Below are 16,260 nucleotides of genomic sequence, written 5' to 3'. Positions count from 1 at the left end.
TATGAATGTATTAGTTGGACCACTTTTTTCGCTTTGTGATAGATGGCGCTGTAATAGTCACAAACGTATAAGTACGCAACATTCCGCCAGTGCGGACGGTATTTGCTTCGTGATACATTACCCGTGTTAAAATGGACCGTTTACCAACTGCAGAAAAGGTCGATATCGTGTTGATGTATGGCTATTGTGATGAAAATGCCCAACGGTCGTGTACTATGTATGCTGCTCGGTATCCTGGACGACATCATCCAAGTGTCCGGACCGTTCGCCGGATAGTTACGTTATTTAAGCAAACAGGAAGTGTTCAGCCACATGTGAATCGTCAACCACGACCTGCAACAAATGATGATGTCCAAGTAGCTGTTTTAGCTACTGTCGCAGCTAATCCGCACATCAGTAGCAGACAAATTGCGCGTGAATCGGGAACCTCAAAAACGTTGGTGTTGACAATGCTACATCAACATCGATTGCACCCGTACCATATTTCTATGCATCAGTAGTTGCATGGCGACGACTTTGAACGTTGTGTACTGTTCTGCCACTAGGCACAAGAGAAATTACGGAACGATGACAGATTTTTTGTACACATTTTATTTAGCGACAAAGCGTCATTCACCAACAGCAGTAACGTAAACCGGCATAATATGCACTATTGGGCAACAGAATATCCACGGTGGCTGCGACAAGTGGATCATCAGCGACCTGGTGGGTTAATGTATGGTGCTGCATTATGGTTCAATGGCTCTGAGCACTATGGGCCTTATCATCTGAGGTCATCAGTCCCGTGGCATAATGGGAGGAAGTATAATTGGCCGCCATTTTATCGATGGCAATCTAAATGGTGCAATGTATGCTGATTTCCTACGTAATGTTCTATCGATGTTACTACAAGATGTATCACTGCATGACAGAATGGCGATGTATTTCCAACATGATGGATGTCCGGCACATAGCTCGCGTGCGGTTGAAGCAGTATTGAATAGCATTTTTCATGACGGGTGGATTGGTCGTCGAAGCACGTTCACCGGATCTGACGTCCCCGGATTTCTTTCTGTGGGTAAAGTTGAAGGATATTTGCTTTCGTAAACCACCGACAACGCCTGACAACATGCGTCGGCTCATTGTCAATGCATGTGCGAACATTACGGAAGGCGAACTACTCGCTGCTGAGAGGAATGTCGTTACACGTATTGCCAAATGCACTGAGGCTGACAGACATAATTTTGAGCATTGATTGCATTAATGTGGATTTTACAGGCAATCACGCTGCAACAGCATGCGTTCTCAGAAATGATAAGTTCACAAAGGTACATGTATCACATTGGAACAACCGAAATAAAATGTTCAAACGTACCTACGATCTGTATTTTAATTTAAAAAACCTACCTTTTACCAACTGTTCGTCTAAAATTGTGAGGCATATGTTTGTGACTATTGCAGCGCCATCTACACGAATATGTAATAAAAAATGGGGTTCCTATTTTAAAAAACGCAGTTGATATCCGATTGACTTATGGCAGCGCCATCTAGCGGGCCAACCATAGCGCCATCTGGTTTCCCCCTTCAAGCTAGACGAGTTTCTTTCTTTGCAGTTTTTTCGTTTGATGCTTATTTCGTGAGATATTTGGCCCGATCGCTATCAATGAACCACTCTGTATAGTGTGCCAACCTCTGGGCAGTTAATGAGCATACTGTAAGCGATAGCGGATCAGTTTTGGCAGGTTTCACCTGCATTTCATCATGCAGAGAGGAATTTTTGGTCGTCACTGTGCCGAAAGTTTTGAATCCTCCCCAACAAATAGTGTTTCTTAGGGAGGGGAGATGAATCAGGAGTCGAACAGTCGGTGCGGTGACGGGTGACAGAGAGGTCACATCGAGAGAGAGAGACAGGCGCCTGGTCGCAGCCTGGTGCAGTTTTCGCTGATTCGATCGACTAAGTTTCGTTTTTTATCACTAGCGCTGCTTTTCCTCTGAGCAGTTCACAACTTGTGAGGAACAATTCCGCTGCTTCTTTTGCGTTTTCAGTGTGTTACCTTGTTTGGATCTTGGATCCCGTTCAACTTGCTTTTGCGGGCTGCACAGTTTCTGGAAAGCCAATTGTAGTTCCAACCATCTGTTCAATTAGAGATATCTACTACTTGTTAGCAGAACTGTCTGTCCCAATCGCTCAATCAATTATTTATTGTACTTTTGGGCACAACAATGTGCAATCCATTATGGAATTTGATTTGTTAGATTTTGTAGAGATGATCTATCTCTTATCCGAGCGTTAAATAAGAAACTGTTCATAGATCTATTTCGAGAAAATGTTCACCTTACTTTTGAAGCAGTTTAAAGAAAACGAGTCCAGGGATTAAAAGAACTGAATTTTTCCTCCCTTTTTTATTGTCCAACAACAGTTCAGGCCTGGCGACCGTCATTAAATAACCAACTTGACCGATTTGTTCTGCACAACTGAATTGTGCTCACCTACTGTGACGGCATTCTGCTGTAATGCAGGTGCCCCTACACAGAACTAACAGGGTGCTCGAAAGTTCCCCTTACAAACTACTTGGACTTGTAGAGGGGACAGAGTAGATAATATTTTGAATTGGGACCCGTGGTCGGAAACGTACCGTCTCCGTGCTACAACCTTCTGAAAACATCTTGTAATGCGACTACTTTTACAGGTAATTTATTACGTGTGACCCAGTATATCATCTTACAGTTTCAGTCATTAATAACCAAAGGAACGAACAGAAAAGTTAATCAGTTTTCACAAACGCTATTGTTTACAGTTAAACCGTTTTTGTCCCTTTCAAAGGAGAGTTAGCATTCTGATCCTCTACAAGTAAGGTTTGATGAGGCGGCCACAAAGATCGGTGCACACACTGTACCTACGAATGATGCTGTGCTACGCACGCTCTATCATACCTGGTCTCTGCAATCTGCCGTGCAGTGACAACAACTCGTGCCATCAGATCTTCTTCTACCTGTATAGGAATCTCAAAAACCAAACATCATTCGACCCTTCGTTCGCGTCAAATAACATCAGCCGATCCGACGTAAGCAGCCCCCCCCCCCCCCCTCCCTCCATGACTGCCTTCTTGGATACCTACTTAGCAAACTTATTTTCAAATGGCTGTAGCACGGAAACAGTACTTTTCCGGATATGGTTTCCAATTCAAAATATTTTCTACTACTCAAATCCTAATACTTGTTTTAAAAAAAGCACTCCTTCTTCAGGCTACAAGTGGCCCATCGGAACCATCCGACCGCCGTGTCATCCTCAGGTGAGGGTGCGGATAGGAGGGGCGTGTGGTCAGCACACCGCTCCCCCCGTCGTTATGATGGTTTTCTTTGACCGGAGCCGCTACTATTCGGTCGTGTAGCTCCTCAATTGGATCACGAGGCTGAGTGCACCCCGAAAAATGGCAACAGCACATGGCGACCTGGATGGTCACCCATCCAAGTGCCGACCGCGCCCGACAGCGCTTCGGTGATCTCACGGGAACCGGTGTATCCACTGCGGCAAGGCCGTTGCCTAAAAGTTTGTAAGGGGAATTCTATTTCCCTAGTAGGAAATTTAATTAATTTGTGTGACAAATGTCTAATGAGAACTACTCTAATTTGCATTCAATACAACCTTGAGATCACAGAGCTTTTTCAGTTACTGTGGTAAGCAATTTGCTGGGTTAAGGCAACATAAGGTTTACACCAGTTTGGATATCATTTGTGTGATGAGCATGTAGGTGTGGCAGGCAGATAGCACTTTTCACTGTGGGGCCCCAGGACGTCACGCTCAGAGCAACGATCCCTACAAGCTGCACACTTCAAAGTCTTGTGGATTAGTGAACATGGACTTGTTCGGTCAAAAGAGACCTCACAGGAGAGTGTGGTACCACTAGCTAGCTGGAGATAGTGTTAAATAAAAGTTACGAAATTCGCTAAGTTTAATTCATGCCAATAAATGTGGTGTGGTGCGGTGCTTTTGTGAGAATGTTCTGTTTATGGACATTGTAGTGAATTACAATTTTTATGTTGTGATTATAGGCGGGAGTTGCTAGTAACCAGTTGGAAGCAATACACTCAACTATAAGCGGTGGACCTATTCCAGTCCAGGGATCGTACCTACAAGGCTTATAATTTAACCCTGTTTCGAGGGTCAAAGCGAGGCTGGTGACCCTTACCTAAGGTGACTAGATTTGTGGCAATGCAGAGAGTAGCTCCGCATCCGGCACCATGGAAGCTTCCAGGACGGGCAAACGGGACTTTTCAGCGCGACCTTCACGTTTTCATGTGAGAGTGCGAACTGGGCTTCGCATGCGATACATTACAATCGACTGCGTCTGAACATGGATAATCATTCTATTGACGTCGAAAGCGGAGGAAGGGAGCCCCTTCAACAGTGTCGTGCTGGTGTGCATGTCAGCGGCAACTAGGGATGTTCTGATACATGTAAATACGAGTAAGTATTCGATATTCTTGTTTCGATACCGAGTACTATCATAATAGAATCAGTCTTCCGACACCCTCGGTATCGAAAGGAAAGTACTTGTATCGAATCGATTTTATGCGGGTATCCCAGCAACGAGTGAGAGACTGTTTTGCTTGTGTGCTGATTTTTCAATAAGGTGGAATTTAAGCTTTTTCATATTGGAGAGCTTACGTTCGAGAAAATTGATATCTCAAATCGTAATTGGTAGTGTTACATCATCTGATATCTCAACCAGTTTCATTAAAGCCTTTTGAATAGGTGACAAGAGAAGCTTCTGGACAAAATATGTGCAATATCCAAAATTGTACAAAAGATTCATTGACGGACAACATAACTTCATAGTATCACACCAGTCTCATAAAGTGTCAGAGAATGCAAGAACATTTTACGGAGAGAGCTGAAGAAGAGGTATGTGTTAAATCAATTAAATGACCATGCAGCCATTGCCACTCTGTTGGACCAACGTATCAAAACCTACAGTTTCAAGACCGAGTAGCGTGCGGGCGAGACATACAAAAACTGAAAATTATAGTTTGTGAGCAACGAAGTAGCTCAAGTGAATCGGAGGAAGATGCTGCTTCGTCTACTGTAACGCATCAATACGACTTAATTCATTTTTCCGTGCTTATACAGATATGCTCAATAACATTTTGCCGTCATTACTGCATCTATGCCTAGTGACTATTTTCAAAATATGGTGCAAGTATGATACAGAACACAAATAAGTTGTCTCTTAAGTACTTACAGCAATTGATATTTTTGAGAGACCTTCTAAAAGATGACTTTTTGTTTAAAGATTAGCATTAATAAAGAAATTGAGGTATTCAGCGTGCTCTTTTAGACTGCACAATGTAAGTAATCAAATAAAATACCATATTTACATCATTTGCATACAAAAATTGAAGTGTCGATATGAGTAGGTATAGATACTTTTGCAGTACTCATATGAATAACATAGCGGCCACCCCTCGGATCCAGATTTTTAGTGGGCGTCTAAGTTAAGCTTGTGTTGTGGTGACGCTACTGGTGTAGGAGGTCGAACTCGGGAAGTAGTGTGTATGGCTGTCATGTTATTCAATCTGTATATTGAGCAGGCAGTAAAGGAAACAAAAGACAAATTCTGACTAGGAAATAAAATCCATGGAAAAGGAATAAAAACTTTGGGGTTTGCAGAGGACATCGTAATTCTGTCAGAGGCAGCAAAGAACCTGGAAGAGCAGTTGAACGGAATGGGCAGTGTCTTGATAGGAGGATATAAGATGAACATCAACAAAACCAAAACGAGGATAATGGAATGTAGTCGAATTTAATCAGGTGATGCTCAGGGAATTAGGTTAGGAAATGAGACATTTAAAGCAGTAGATGAGATTGCTATTTGAGGAGCAAAATAACTGATGAAGGTCGAAGTAGAGAGGATATAAAATGTAGACTGGCAATGGCTAGGAAAGCGTTTCTGAAAAAAAATTGTTAACATCGAGTATAGATTTAAGTGTCAGGAAGTCGTTTATGGAGTGTAGCCATGTATGGAAGTGAAAGATAGACGATAAATAGCTTAGACAAGAAGAGAATAGAAGCTTTCGAAATGTGGTGCTACAGAAGAATTCTGAAGATAAGATGGGTAGAATACATAAGTACTCAGGTACTGAATATAATTGGGGGGAAGAGAAATTTGTGGCACAACTTGACTAGAAGAAGGGATCGGTCGGCAGAACATGTTCTGAGGCAAGGGATCATCAATTTAGTACTGGAGGGCAGCGCGGAGAGTAAAAATCGTAGAGGGAGACTAAGAGATGAATACACTAAACAGATTCAGAAGGATGTAGGTTGCAGTAGGTGCTGCGAGATGAAGAAGCTTGTACAGAATAGAGTACCATGGAGACCTGTATCAAATCAGTCTCTGGAATGAAGACCACAACAACAACACCCTAAGGGGCCAGTGAAACGGCGTTGCCTTGGATCATATTTATTACTAGTAATTTTACGGTGTAGACTGTCTTCTTCGGCGCGGTGGTAGACAAGCAGATTCACACACTCGAGCGCGACAAGGAACGGGGACACTGCTGCCTCACCTGCTGCGTCCGTTGTGCAGGTCAGGACACCACACTGATGTTATGCGGGTGGCCGGAGCAGGAGTGTGCAGGCGCTAGCCCACCACGGGTCGCTGGCAGCCAGAGCGGCCTGTCTTAGCGCTCTTGAAGGTGGACATGCATTTAAGTGAGTGTCGACAGCATATACAGAGGTAAAAAAAGTCATGGAATAGCGATATGCACATATACAGATGGCGACAGTATCGCGTATACAAGGTATAAAAGGACAGTACTTTGTCGGAGCTGTCATTTGTACCCAGATGATTCATGTGAGAAGGTTTTCGACACGACGGCAATTAACAGACTCTGCACGCAGAATGGTAGTTATAGCTAGACGTAGGGGACATTTCCTTCCGTAAACTGTTAGGGAATTCAACATTCCGAGATCCACAGTGTTAAGAGTGTGCCGACAATATCAATTTTCAGGCGTTAGCCCTGATGGCGGACAACGCAGTAGCCGACAGTCTTTATTTGACGGCCGAGAGTATTGTCGTTTGCGTAGAGCTGTCACTGCTAACATACAAGGAACACTAAGTGAAATAATCCCAGAAATCAGTGTGCGACTTACGACGGACGTATCCGTTAGAATAGTGCGGCAGAATTCGGCTACTGCAGCAGACGACTTGGCGAATGCCTTTGTTAACAGCATTACATCGACTGCAACGCCTCTCCTGTGCTCGTGACCATATTGGTTGGACCCTAGGCGACTGAAAAACCGTAACCTGGTCAGACGAGTGCCGATTTCAGTTAGTAAGAGCTGATGGCAGGGTTCGAGTGTGGTGTAGATCCCAAGAAGCCATGAATGCATGTTGTCTACAAGGCACTGTGAAAGCTGTTGATGGCTCCATGATGGTGGAGGCTGTGTTTACATGGAATGTACTCGGTTCTCTGACCCAACTGAACCGATCATTGACTGTAAACGGTTATGTGTGGCTATTTTGAGACTATTTGCTGCCATTCATGGACTTCATGTTGCGAAATGACAATGGAATTTTATGGATGACAAAGCACCATGTCGCTGGCCCAAAATTTTTCGCCAATGGTTTGAAGAACATTCTAGACAATTCAGGCAAATGATCTGGCCATATAGATCGCCCGATGTGTATCCCATCGAGCATTAGCCGGCCGAAGTGGCCGTGCGGTTAAAGGCGCTGCAGTCTGGAACCGCAAGACCGCTACGGTCGCAGGTCCGAATCCTGCCTCGGGCATGGATGTTTGTGATGTCCTTAGGTTAGTTAGGTTTAACTAGTTCTAAGTTCTAGGGGACTAATGACCTCAGCAGTTGAGTCCCATAGTGCTCAGAGCCATTTGAACCATCGAGCATTTATAGGTCGTAATCGGAAGGTCAGTTCGTGCTCAAAACCCGGGAACTCGTTCGCAATAGATGACTATGGAGGCAGCATGGCGCTATATTTCTGCAGAGGACTTGTTGAGTCGATGCCACGTAGAGTTGCTGCACTACACTGGAAAAAAGGAACTCCGACAACACATTAGGAGGTATCCTATGACTTGTCACCTCGGTGTGTCACTGACGGCGGGTGCCGTGAAGGAAGAAGCTCAGGACTCGAATTAGCAATACATCGCATTGCCAGGAAGGCGGTTCTCAGTTGTCTCTCCCAACAGGTTTTAGGCGGTAATTTGCAGTTGCTCGGTACGGTCCTTCACAAGGGGAGGCCCAGGCTCTCCCGCATTTTCCTCAATCACGGCGGTGACCAAACAGCAGTGGCAGCTAGCAGTAGCTAAGGTCCACTACAGCCGATTGGCCGTGGACTTGGAGGCGAAGTCTTCTCTCGACATCAGGCAGCAGAACACGATTCGCTAGTCAAGTTATCCTGTAACTAGCGAGAGGATCAGAGTTACAGATGGAATGACCAGACACTGAGATTGAGGTTTCAGAAATGGTCGTATAACCATACACTGAGATTGAGGCTTCAGAATTGAATCTGGACATAATGTCATGGCCGGTGATGCCGTCATTTGCCCTCATTATCTGGAGGCATCAGCAGACTTGTCCCCATCGTGGTGTTTCAGTTATTACGAGTTCCACTACCCTTTCCGCTTTTCCATCAGTGGAGTGGCTGAGCTCGGAGTTTACATGTTACGGCACCGTAGATGAAGGCTCGCTGAATGACACATGAGGTGCTGTCGTACTGTCGTTTGCACATCTTGATTATGGTTCGGTTGGCTGTGGCAATGGATTCTTCTGCAACATAGCACTCGTTGTGTGCCCGAGTTGCCGGTTATGAAAGTATGAGCCAGATCTGATTCTCTTCCGTCTGCGCCAAGTAACAATTTTAAACTACGATGCTGCAATGAGGCACTGCAATACAGTATTTCGTGTCACGACAGGGCTGCGACAATAATTGTAACCTCCTCCCTGTGCGGGAATCATGGACAGTTGCGCGAGAACAGAATGTAGATACACAGTGACATACGGCAGTGTGAGTCGATCCCCGAGGCTTGGTCGAATGGCCGACACAATTAAGGCGACTACTCGCGTAAAGCGGGAAAACCGGGTTCATGTCCTGGTCGGATACAAATTGTGACTGTCACCAATACATTGAGCTGTTGGAGTTTGTTCACATTCGCAATTGCATATACATTTCTTGTAACACTTTTAATAATCTATTTGAAGCGCCAGACATGCATATTCAAATGCGGAGATATGCAAACAGGCAGGATATGGCGCTGAAGTCGACAATGCCTGTATAAGACAAGAAGTGCTACAAAGGCAGCTTATCAAGATTTAAGTCAGTTTGAACGTGGTGTTATAGTCAGCACACGAGCGATGGGACACAGCAACTTCGAGGCTGCGATGAAGTGGGGATTTTCCCGTACAACCATTTCATGAGTGTTCCGTGAATATCAAGAATCCGGTAAAACATCAAATCTCCGACATCGCTGCTACCAGAAAAAGATCCTGCATGAACGGAACCAACGACGACTGAAGACAATTGCTCAACGTGACAGAAGTGCAAACCTTCCACAAATTGCTGTAGATTTCAATGCTGGGCCATCAACAAGTGTTAAGTGTGCAAACCATTTAGAGAAACATCATCGATGTGGGCTTTCGGAGCCAAAGACCCACTCGTGTTGTAACACCGGAAATGCAGGATGCATGGCACCTGCTACCGATATATAACTTGTTTTTAATTATATGTAAATATTTGTAATTTAAACGCTTTCGTTTAATAAGTAAGGTCATTGCTTCACTGTATGTGTACATTTAGGTAGAAATCTGATGACTTTTCATTGTATTTATCTGTGTTTTACTGTGAAACTTATAAGCTCTGGGAAAAAGCCAAAGGAATTGTTATTTGTATCGACTAGCAACGACAATAGCAGTGCTTGTGCATTGTAAAATCTTTGGATAGGGAGTTGTTGGGCAGAGCGCGCAGAGAGAGTGAGAGACAGGTTCCAACGCTCTCGCAGTAGAGAGTACCATTTTCGGCGGCATCATGTAGGCGCGCCGGCCAGATGTCTAGAGCAGGAGTACGGACAGTGGACGGGTGGAAGAGTCAGTATTAATTACGGTTGCCCGTTCCTATAATTAGCCGTGGCCCCACAAGATGCTACCGTCTTCAACAACAGCAGCAGTTCCGAGTTTCGTCGTATGCACAGCACTGAAGTAAGACTGTTCATTGGTAGGAAGTATTAATGGCTAACCCAGCAGCGCAACTGAATGTAATTTGATTGATACGATTTATTTAAATAATAATCAGTTTAACTCAGGGCGATTGTGTCCTCATTGCCAGCCAGACATTGTTACCGAGCAGGATCCTAGTTCCTTTTTTTCCTAATATGCTGAGTGTCATAAGAAACAAATTTAATAGTTACAGCCAGTTTATTAATGAATAATTTCTCTTTTAAGAATGTTAGCCTTAGTCTACTTTCAACTAACTGTTGTACAACAGAGGCTTCAGTATATAACTAAAGTAAAGTAATTTCATTTTTCAAGTCTGAGAATCAATCATTGGAAAAAATCCAAATCTAAAGAAATGCACAAATTAAGAGTGCGGAAGTTTTATTTACTTTACATATAGCTTGGAGCACATGGCTGTTTGGTTTGGTACGTATTCTAGTACTTAATTCTGTTCAAGTCAGTAAAAAAGGCTCAGTTGTTCAGACAATAATATGAAATCCACTTTGCAAAATAAGTACGGCAAAGTAAAAAGTGCTTGCTTTTTTTTTTTAATTCTTTGATGACATTATGCTGAAGTCACTGAATGTCATTGTTCACGTAACGAAGTTCAGTACTAAAATACAGTCTAATTGCATATTTTCAAATCATTACTCGATTGCCTTTTTCAAAATTTAATGCCAAACATATCGTAAGAGTGACTCCTCAGTTTTCTTTATCATTACATACTCACTTAAAATTAGTGTCAAAAAAACGTGACAACCTTCGGTTGCCACATCAGTGTTTAACAATGCATGTTTCTCTTTCCCATCACCTTATACAGGATTTTGGATTTAAATTGCCCTAGTGGGCTGGCGACCGTTAATTATTTCCTTTTCGTTCATTAGTGTAACTTTTGGATTCATGATCAGTGGTATGCCTTATCTGTCCAGCGTTGTCCGTGAGTGAATGCACAAAATAACTTTCATTTTCCAAATTATAGCCCTTTTCGGTTTAATTACTTTTAGTAGACTTGCCATCAGAAGGGTCGGTTGTACATTTTCCTCCTACTTATCGATATCACTTCTTCGGGAAAGATAGCCTTATACAATTAGAAAAAATCAAATTGACATACGTGCGATCCAAGGTCATATTTTATATCGCAAAGAGGATAGGCCGATTAGTAAGAGGGAGGTTACAGCGTACCCTTGATGACTGTACGACACAAAGCTTTACGCCTCGCGTGGACTCGTCAATACCGACATTGGACTGTTAGTGACTGGAAACATATTGCCTGGTCAAACGAGTCTTGTTTCAAATTGTATCGAGTGGATGGACGTGTACGGGTATGGAGACAACCTCATGAATCCATGGACTCTGCATGTCAGCAGGGGACTGTTCAAGCTGGCGGAGGCTCTGTACTCCTGTGCAGTTGGAGCAATATGGGACCCCTGATACGTCTACATACGACTCTGACAGGTGACACGTGCTTAAGCATCCTGTCTGATCACCTGCATCCATTCATGTCCATTGTGCATTCCGACGGGCAATTTCAGCAGGGCAGTGCGATACCCCCACACATCCAGAATTGCTACAGAGTGACTCCAGGAACACTCTTCTGAGTTTAAACACTTCCACTGGCCACGAAATCCGCAGACACGAACATTATTTAGCATATCTGGGATGCCTTGCGATGTTCTGTCCAGAAGAGACCTCCACCACCTCCTACTCTTATGGATTCCCAATGGAGATAAGTCTTCCGAAGTAAGAGTGATTTCAGGTGTGCCGCAGTGGAGTGTCGTAGGACCATTCCTATTCACGATATACATAAATTACCTTGTGGATAACATCGGAAGTTCACTGACGCTTTTTGCGGATGATGCTGTAGTATATCGAGAGGTTGTAACAATGGAAAATTGTGCTGAAATGCAGGAGGATCTGCAACGAACTGACGCATGGTGCAGGGAATGTCAATTGGATCTCATTGTAGACAAGTGTAATGTGCTGCGAATACAGAAAGGTCCTTTATCATTTAGCTACAATATAGCAGGTCAGCAACTGGAAGCAGTTAATTCCATAAGTTATGTGGGAGTAGGCACTCGGAGTGATTTAAAATGGAATGATCATATAAAGTTGATCGTCAGTGAAGCAGATGCCAGACTGAGATTCATTGGAAGAATCCTAAGGAAATACAATCCGAAAATAAAGGAAGTAGTTTACAGTACACTTGTTCGCCCACTGCTTGAATATTGCTCTCACCAGTGTGGGATGCGTACCAGGGGGGGGGGGGGGGGGGGTTGATAGAAGAGATAGAAAAGATCCAACCGAGAGCAGCGCGCTTCGTTACGGGATCGTCGGGATCGTTTAGTTATCGCAAAAGCGTTACGGAGATGATAGATAAACTCCAGTGGAAGACACTGCAGGAGAGACGCTCAGTAGCTCTGTAAAGGCTTTTGTTGAAGATTCGAGAACATACCTTCACCGAGGAGTCAAGCAGTATATTGCTCCCTCCTATGTATATCTCGCGAAGAGACCATGAGGATAAAATCAGAGAGATTAGAGCCCACACAGAGGCATACCGACAATCTTTCTTTCCACGAACAATACGTGGCTGGAATAGAAGGGAGAACCGATAGAGGTACTCAAAGTACCCTCCGCCACACACCGTCAGATGTCTTGCTGAGTATGGATGTAGATTTAGAGAGAGTCTTGCAGGATTCATGGTGTCAGTTGCCTCCAGCACTACTTCAGACGCCGGCCGGTGTGGCCGAGCGATTCTAGGCGCTACAGTCTGGAACCGCGCGACCGCTACGGTCGCAGGTTCGAATCCTGCCTCGGGCATGGATGTGTGTGATGCCCTTAGGTTAGTTAGGTTTAAGTAGTTCTAAGTTCTAGGGGACTGATGACCTCAGAAGTCAAGTCCCATAGTGCTCAGAGCCATTTTGAACTACTTCAGACATTAGTCGAGTCCATGTCACGTCGTGTTGCGGCACTTCTGTGTGGTCGCGGGGGCCCTACACGATAATAGGCAGTAGTAGCAGTTTCTTTTGCTCTTCAGTGTAAATTTGCTGTGCAACAGTAGTATCGCAGTGCATCTTGGGTACCGAGCGAGGTGGCGCAGTGGTTAGCGCACTGGACACGCATTCGGGAGGACGACGGTTCAATCCCGTCTCCGGCCATCCTGATTTAGGTTTTCCGTGATTTCCCTAAATCGCTTCAGGCACATGCCGGGATGGTTCCTTTGAAAGGGCACGGCCGATTTCCTTCCCCATCCTTCCCTCACCCGAGCTTGCGCTCCGCCTCTAATGACCTCGTTGTCGACGGGACGTTAAACACTAATCTCCTCCTCCTCCTACATCTTGGGTCCTAGTCATCTGTGTAGGTATCAATGGTTTGATGGTATCGGAACGTCTGTAGCGGCGAACGGGCAGGCGACGTCGCGAGCCGCGTGCCTCTGCCGCCGCTGCAGCGGTGGGCGGTTGCTGGTTCTCGGTCGCGTCGTTCGCGGAGATCGACCGCGACGGCGACGGCGACGGCGACAGGCGGCGGCGGGAAGCGGCGCTCGCACATAAATAAGGCGGCAGCCATCGCCGGGCCGTACCACGCGACGTCGCCAAAGGCGCATCGCATCGCATCGCCGCCCGTAATGATGCACGCGACCGCCGACTCGAAATAGCGCCGACCTTCCGCCGTCCCCGCTAAATCTCTGCCTGTGCAGGAGCACATTCGTGGCGACAAACTTGGAAAAGTTCGCTAATCAATTCCTGCGCAGCTACAAAGAAGAAATAAGCCTGTGTGCACAGAGGGAGAGAGATCCCAAAATAGTCGCTCGTCGTGCACCCGATCCAGTATGAGAACCGTAATGTATTCCTCGCTATCCGTGCACGTTGTGTGCATACCAAGATCTCTTCAAACAGGAGCGGATGCCAGGCGTGGTGAGGAGGAGGTCATGACTCCCCAAAAATATTTTAGTCCGAAGGTCGTGATCTAGCGGCTCGCGTTGCTGCCTCTGGATCACGGGGTCCCGCGTTCGATTCCCTGCCGGGGTGGGAATTTCCTCTGTTCGGGGACTGGATGTTTGTGTTGTCCTCATCATCATCATTTTTGACAATTGCTAGATTGGACTGTGTAAAAATTGGGTCTTTGTACGGGCGCTGATGACCGTGCAGTTAAACGCACCACAAACCAAACATCAAAAACATTTTAGCAAAATCATTCATACAGGGTTATTCAGCTGCCCCTGCCTGTGGGTTTTATGCAACTCGCAACGGCTTATAAAAGCACGCGCAAGATTTTCAAGTTCTCTCGCTTCCTACGCACAGACTACTAGTCCTACAGAAAAAAATTAACAAGACCTTTTTGTAGGACATTTAATGTAGTTGAATATTGAACTGGCATACGTTCTCGCTAGAGGCCACTGTATGCGAGTTATTGGAGGAAAACGTGTTTGAAAGTCACTTTTGTACGGTCTTCTTGAATAATTCCAAAACTGCGGCCTCTAGCGTAAACGTGTACCAGTACAAAATTTAACTACATTAAATTTGCTAGAAAAAGGTCTCATTGATCTTTTTCTAAGGATTAATAGCTTGCGCGTAAAAAGCGAGAGAATATGGAAATATTCCGCGTGGTATTTGAAGGCATTATCAGTTGCATAAAGCCATTGGTAGTGGAAGGTGCATAAAACTGTATAAAAGAAGCTCTTAAATCCATGCCTTGAAGGTCCAAGCGATGACGACCGGCCGCAAATGCGGTATAGAGGGACATATCGTCAGCACACTGCTCTCCCGGCCAGTTTGCCGACTTTTCGGACCTTCGAGCCGCTCCTTCTCAAATATCTCACGAGGCTGAGTGCATCCCGTATCAGTCCTCCCACCCTGGAAAAATCCTTGGCAGCACCGGAATCAAACCCGGCTCCTCTGTATGGCAACCATCTGACCACTCGGCTATAGAGGTGGACAAACCGTTTGCAAGCGGTTCTCCATTAGCAATGCTCAGTATTCTGCAGCATGATAGGAACGATCATTCGAAGCAAAAAAGTCTGTTAAACATGGTTTCTAAAATGCATTCCTTAACAGTTACGAGCACTTCTTGATCTTCGATACCGTAAAACAAATCTATTCTACAGCAAGTTCTTTTCTTTCCATATTCTGGGAAGAGAAAGATTGTCTGGTCCTTACGGGCTCGAAACTGTATACCTTAAGAGCTTGTTCAGTAGAAGAGATACTTTTCACGGCACCAAAGATTAACAATTGGGCATAGCCCTTAAGTAATGCACTTTAGAGCTCATGTTTGTTGGATTTTTTTTCTTATTTTGGTCCATACTACAACCTTTCCCGCGCGGGATTAGCCGAGCGGTCTCAGGCGCTGCAGTCATGGACTGTGCGGCTGGTCCCGGCGGAGATTCGAGTCCTCCCTCGGGCATGGGTGTGTGTGTTTGTCCTTAGGATAATTAGGTTAAGTAGTGTGTAAGCTTAGGGACTGATCACGTTAGCAGTTAAGTCCCATAAGATTTCCAAACATTTGAACTACCACCTTTCAGTATAAGGAAAGCAAAGAGCTTGCGTTGGAAGAGATTTGTTTCACAGTACTTAAAATAAAGAAATGATCATAGCACTTAGGGGACGCATTTTAGAGCCCATGTTTACTGGATGTTTTTGCTTTAATGGTCATATCGCTGAATGTTGACCATTCCTCCTGGAACACCCTGTGTGAAACGAATTTCTCATCCAGGCTCTGAAAGCATAAAGCATGTCACCCGAGAGCCGTGACATCCTCTGCCAAACAGATGCACTATAGAGGATATACGACCAGCGTCCCCTCTCCCTGCCGCTTTGCCGACTTTCCGGACTTCTGAATCAACTAGCTCCTCAGCTGGCTTCACGAGGTTGGATATGCCTTGTACCAGTCCTTCAACCAAGGAAAAATCCTTGGTAGTACCAAGAATCGAACCCTGATCCTTCGCATGGCAGTCAACTACATTGACCACTAAACTACAGAGACCTGCTGATCGTTTATGTACATGGTTCTGGGAAGAGACACAAATTCCGAGATTTCTCGAGCTGTGATGTCAACTGCTC

General features: G+C 45.0%; 1 protein-coding gene across 1 annotated transcript in view; it reads right to left on the bottom strand.

Moving 5' to 3' along the window:
* Nucleotides 1-13,813, bottom strand: part of LOC124606003 (dynein beta chain, ciliary) — an 809,537-nt gene extending 795,724 nt beyond the window's left edge. Inside the window, exon 1 of the mRNA XM_047137965.1 lies at nt 13,609-13,813. Within this exon, the coding sequence (XP_046993921.1) occupies nt 13,609-13,813 (205 nt within the window). The remainder of the gene's footprint in view (nt 1-13,608) is intronic.
* Nucleotides 13,814-16,260: the final 2,447 nt, after the last annotated feature.

Source organism: Schistocerca americana, chromosome 3 (assembly GCF_021461395.2).
Source record: "Schistocerca americana isolate TAMUIC-IGC-003095 chromosome 3, iqSchAmer2.1, whole genome shotgun sequence".
NCBI lineage: Eukaryota > Metazoa > Arthropoda > Insecta > Orthoptera > Acrididae > Schistocerca > Schistocerca americana.
Note: the sequence above shows the minus strand (reverse complement) of the source record. Positions and strands in the feature narration are given on the sequence as shown.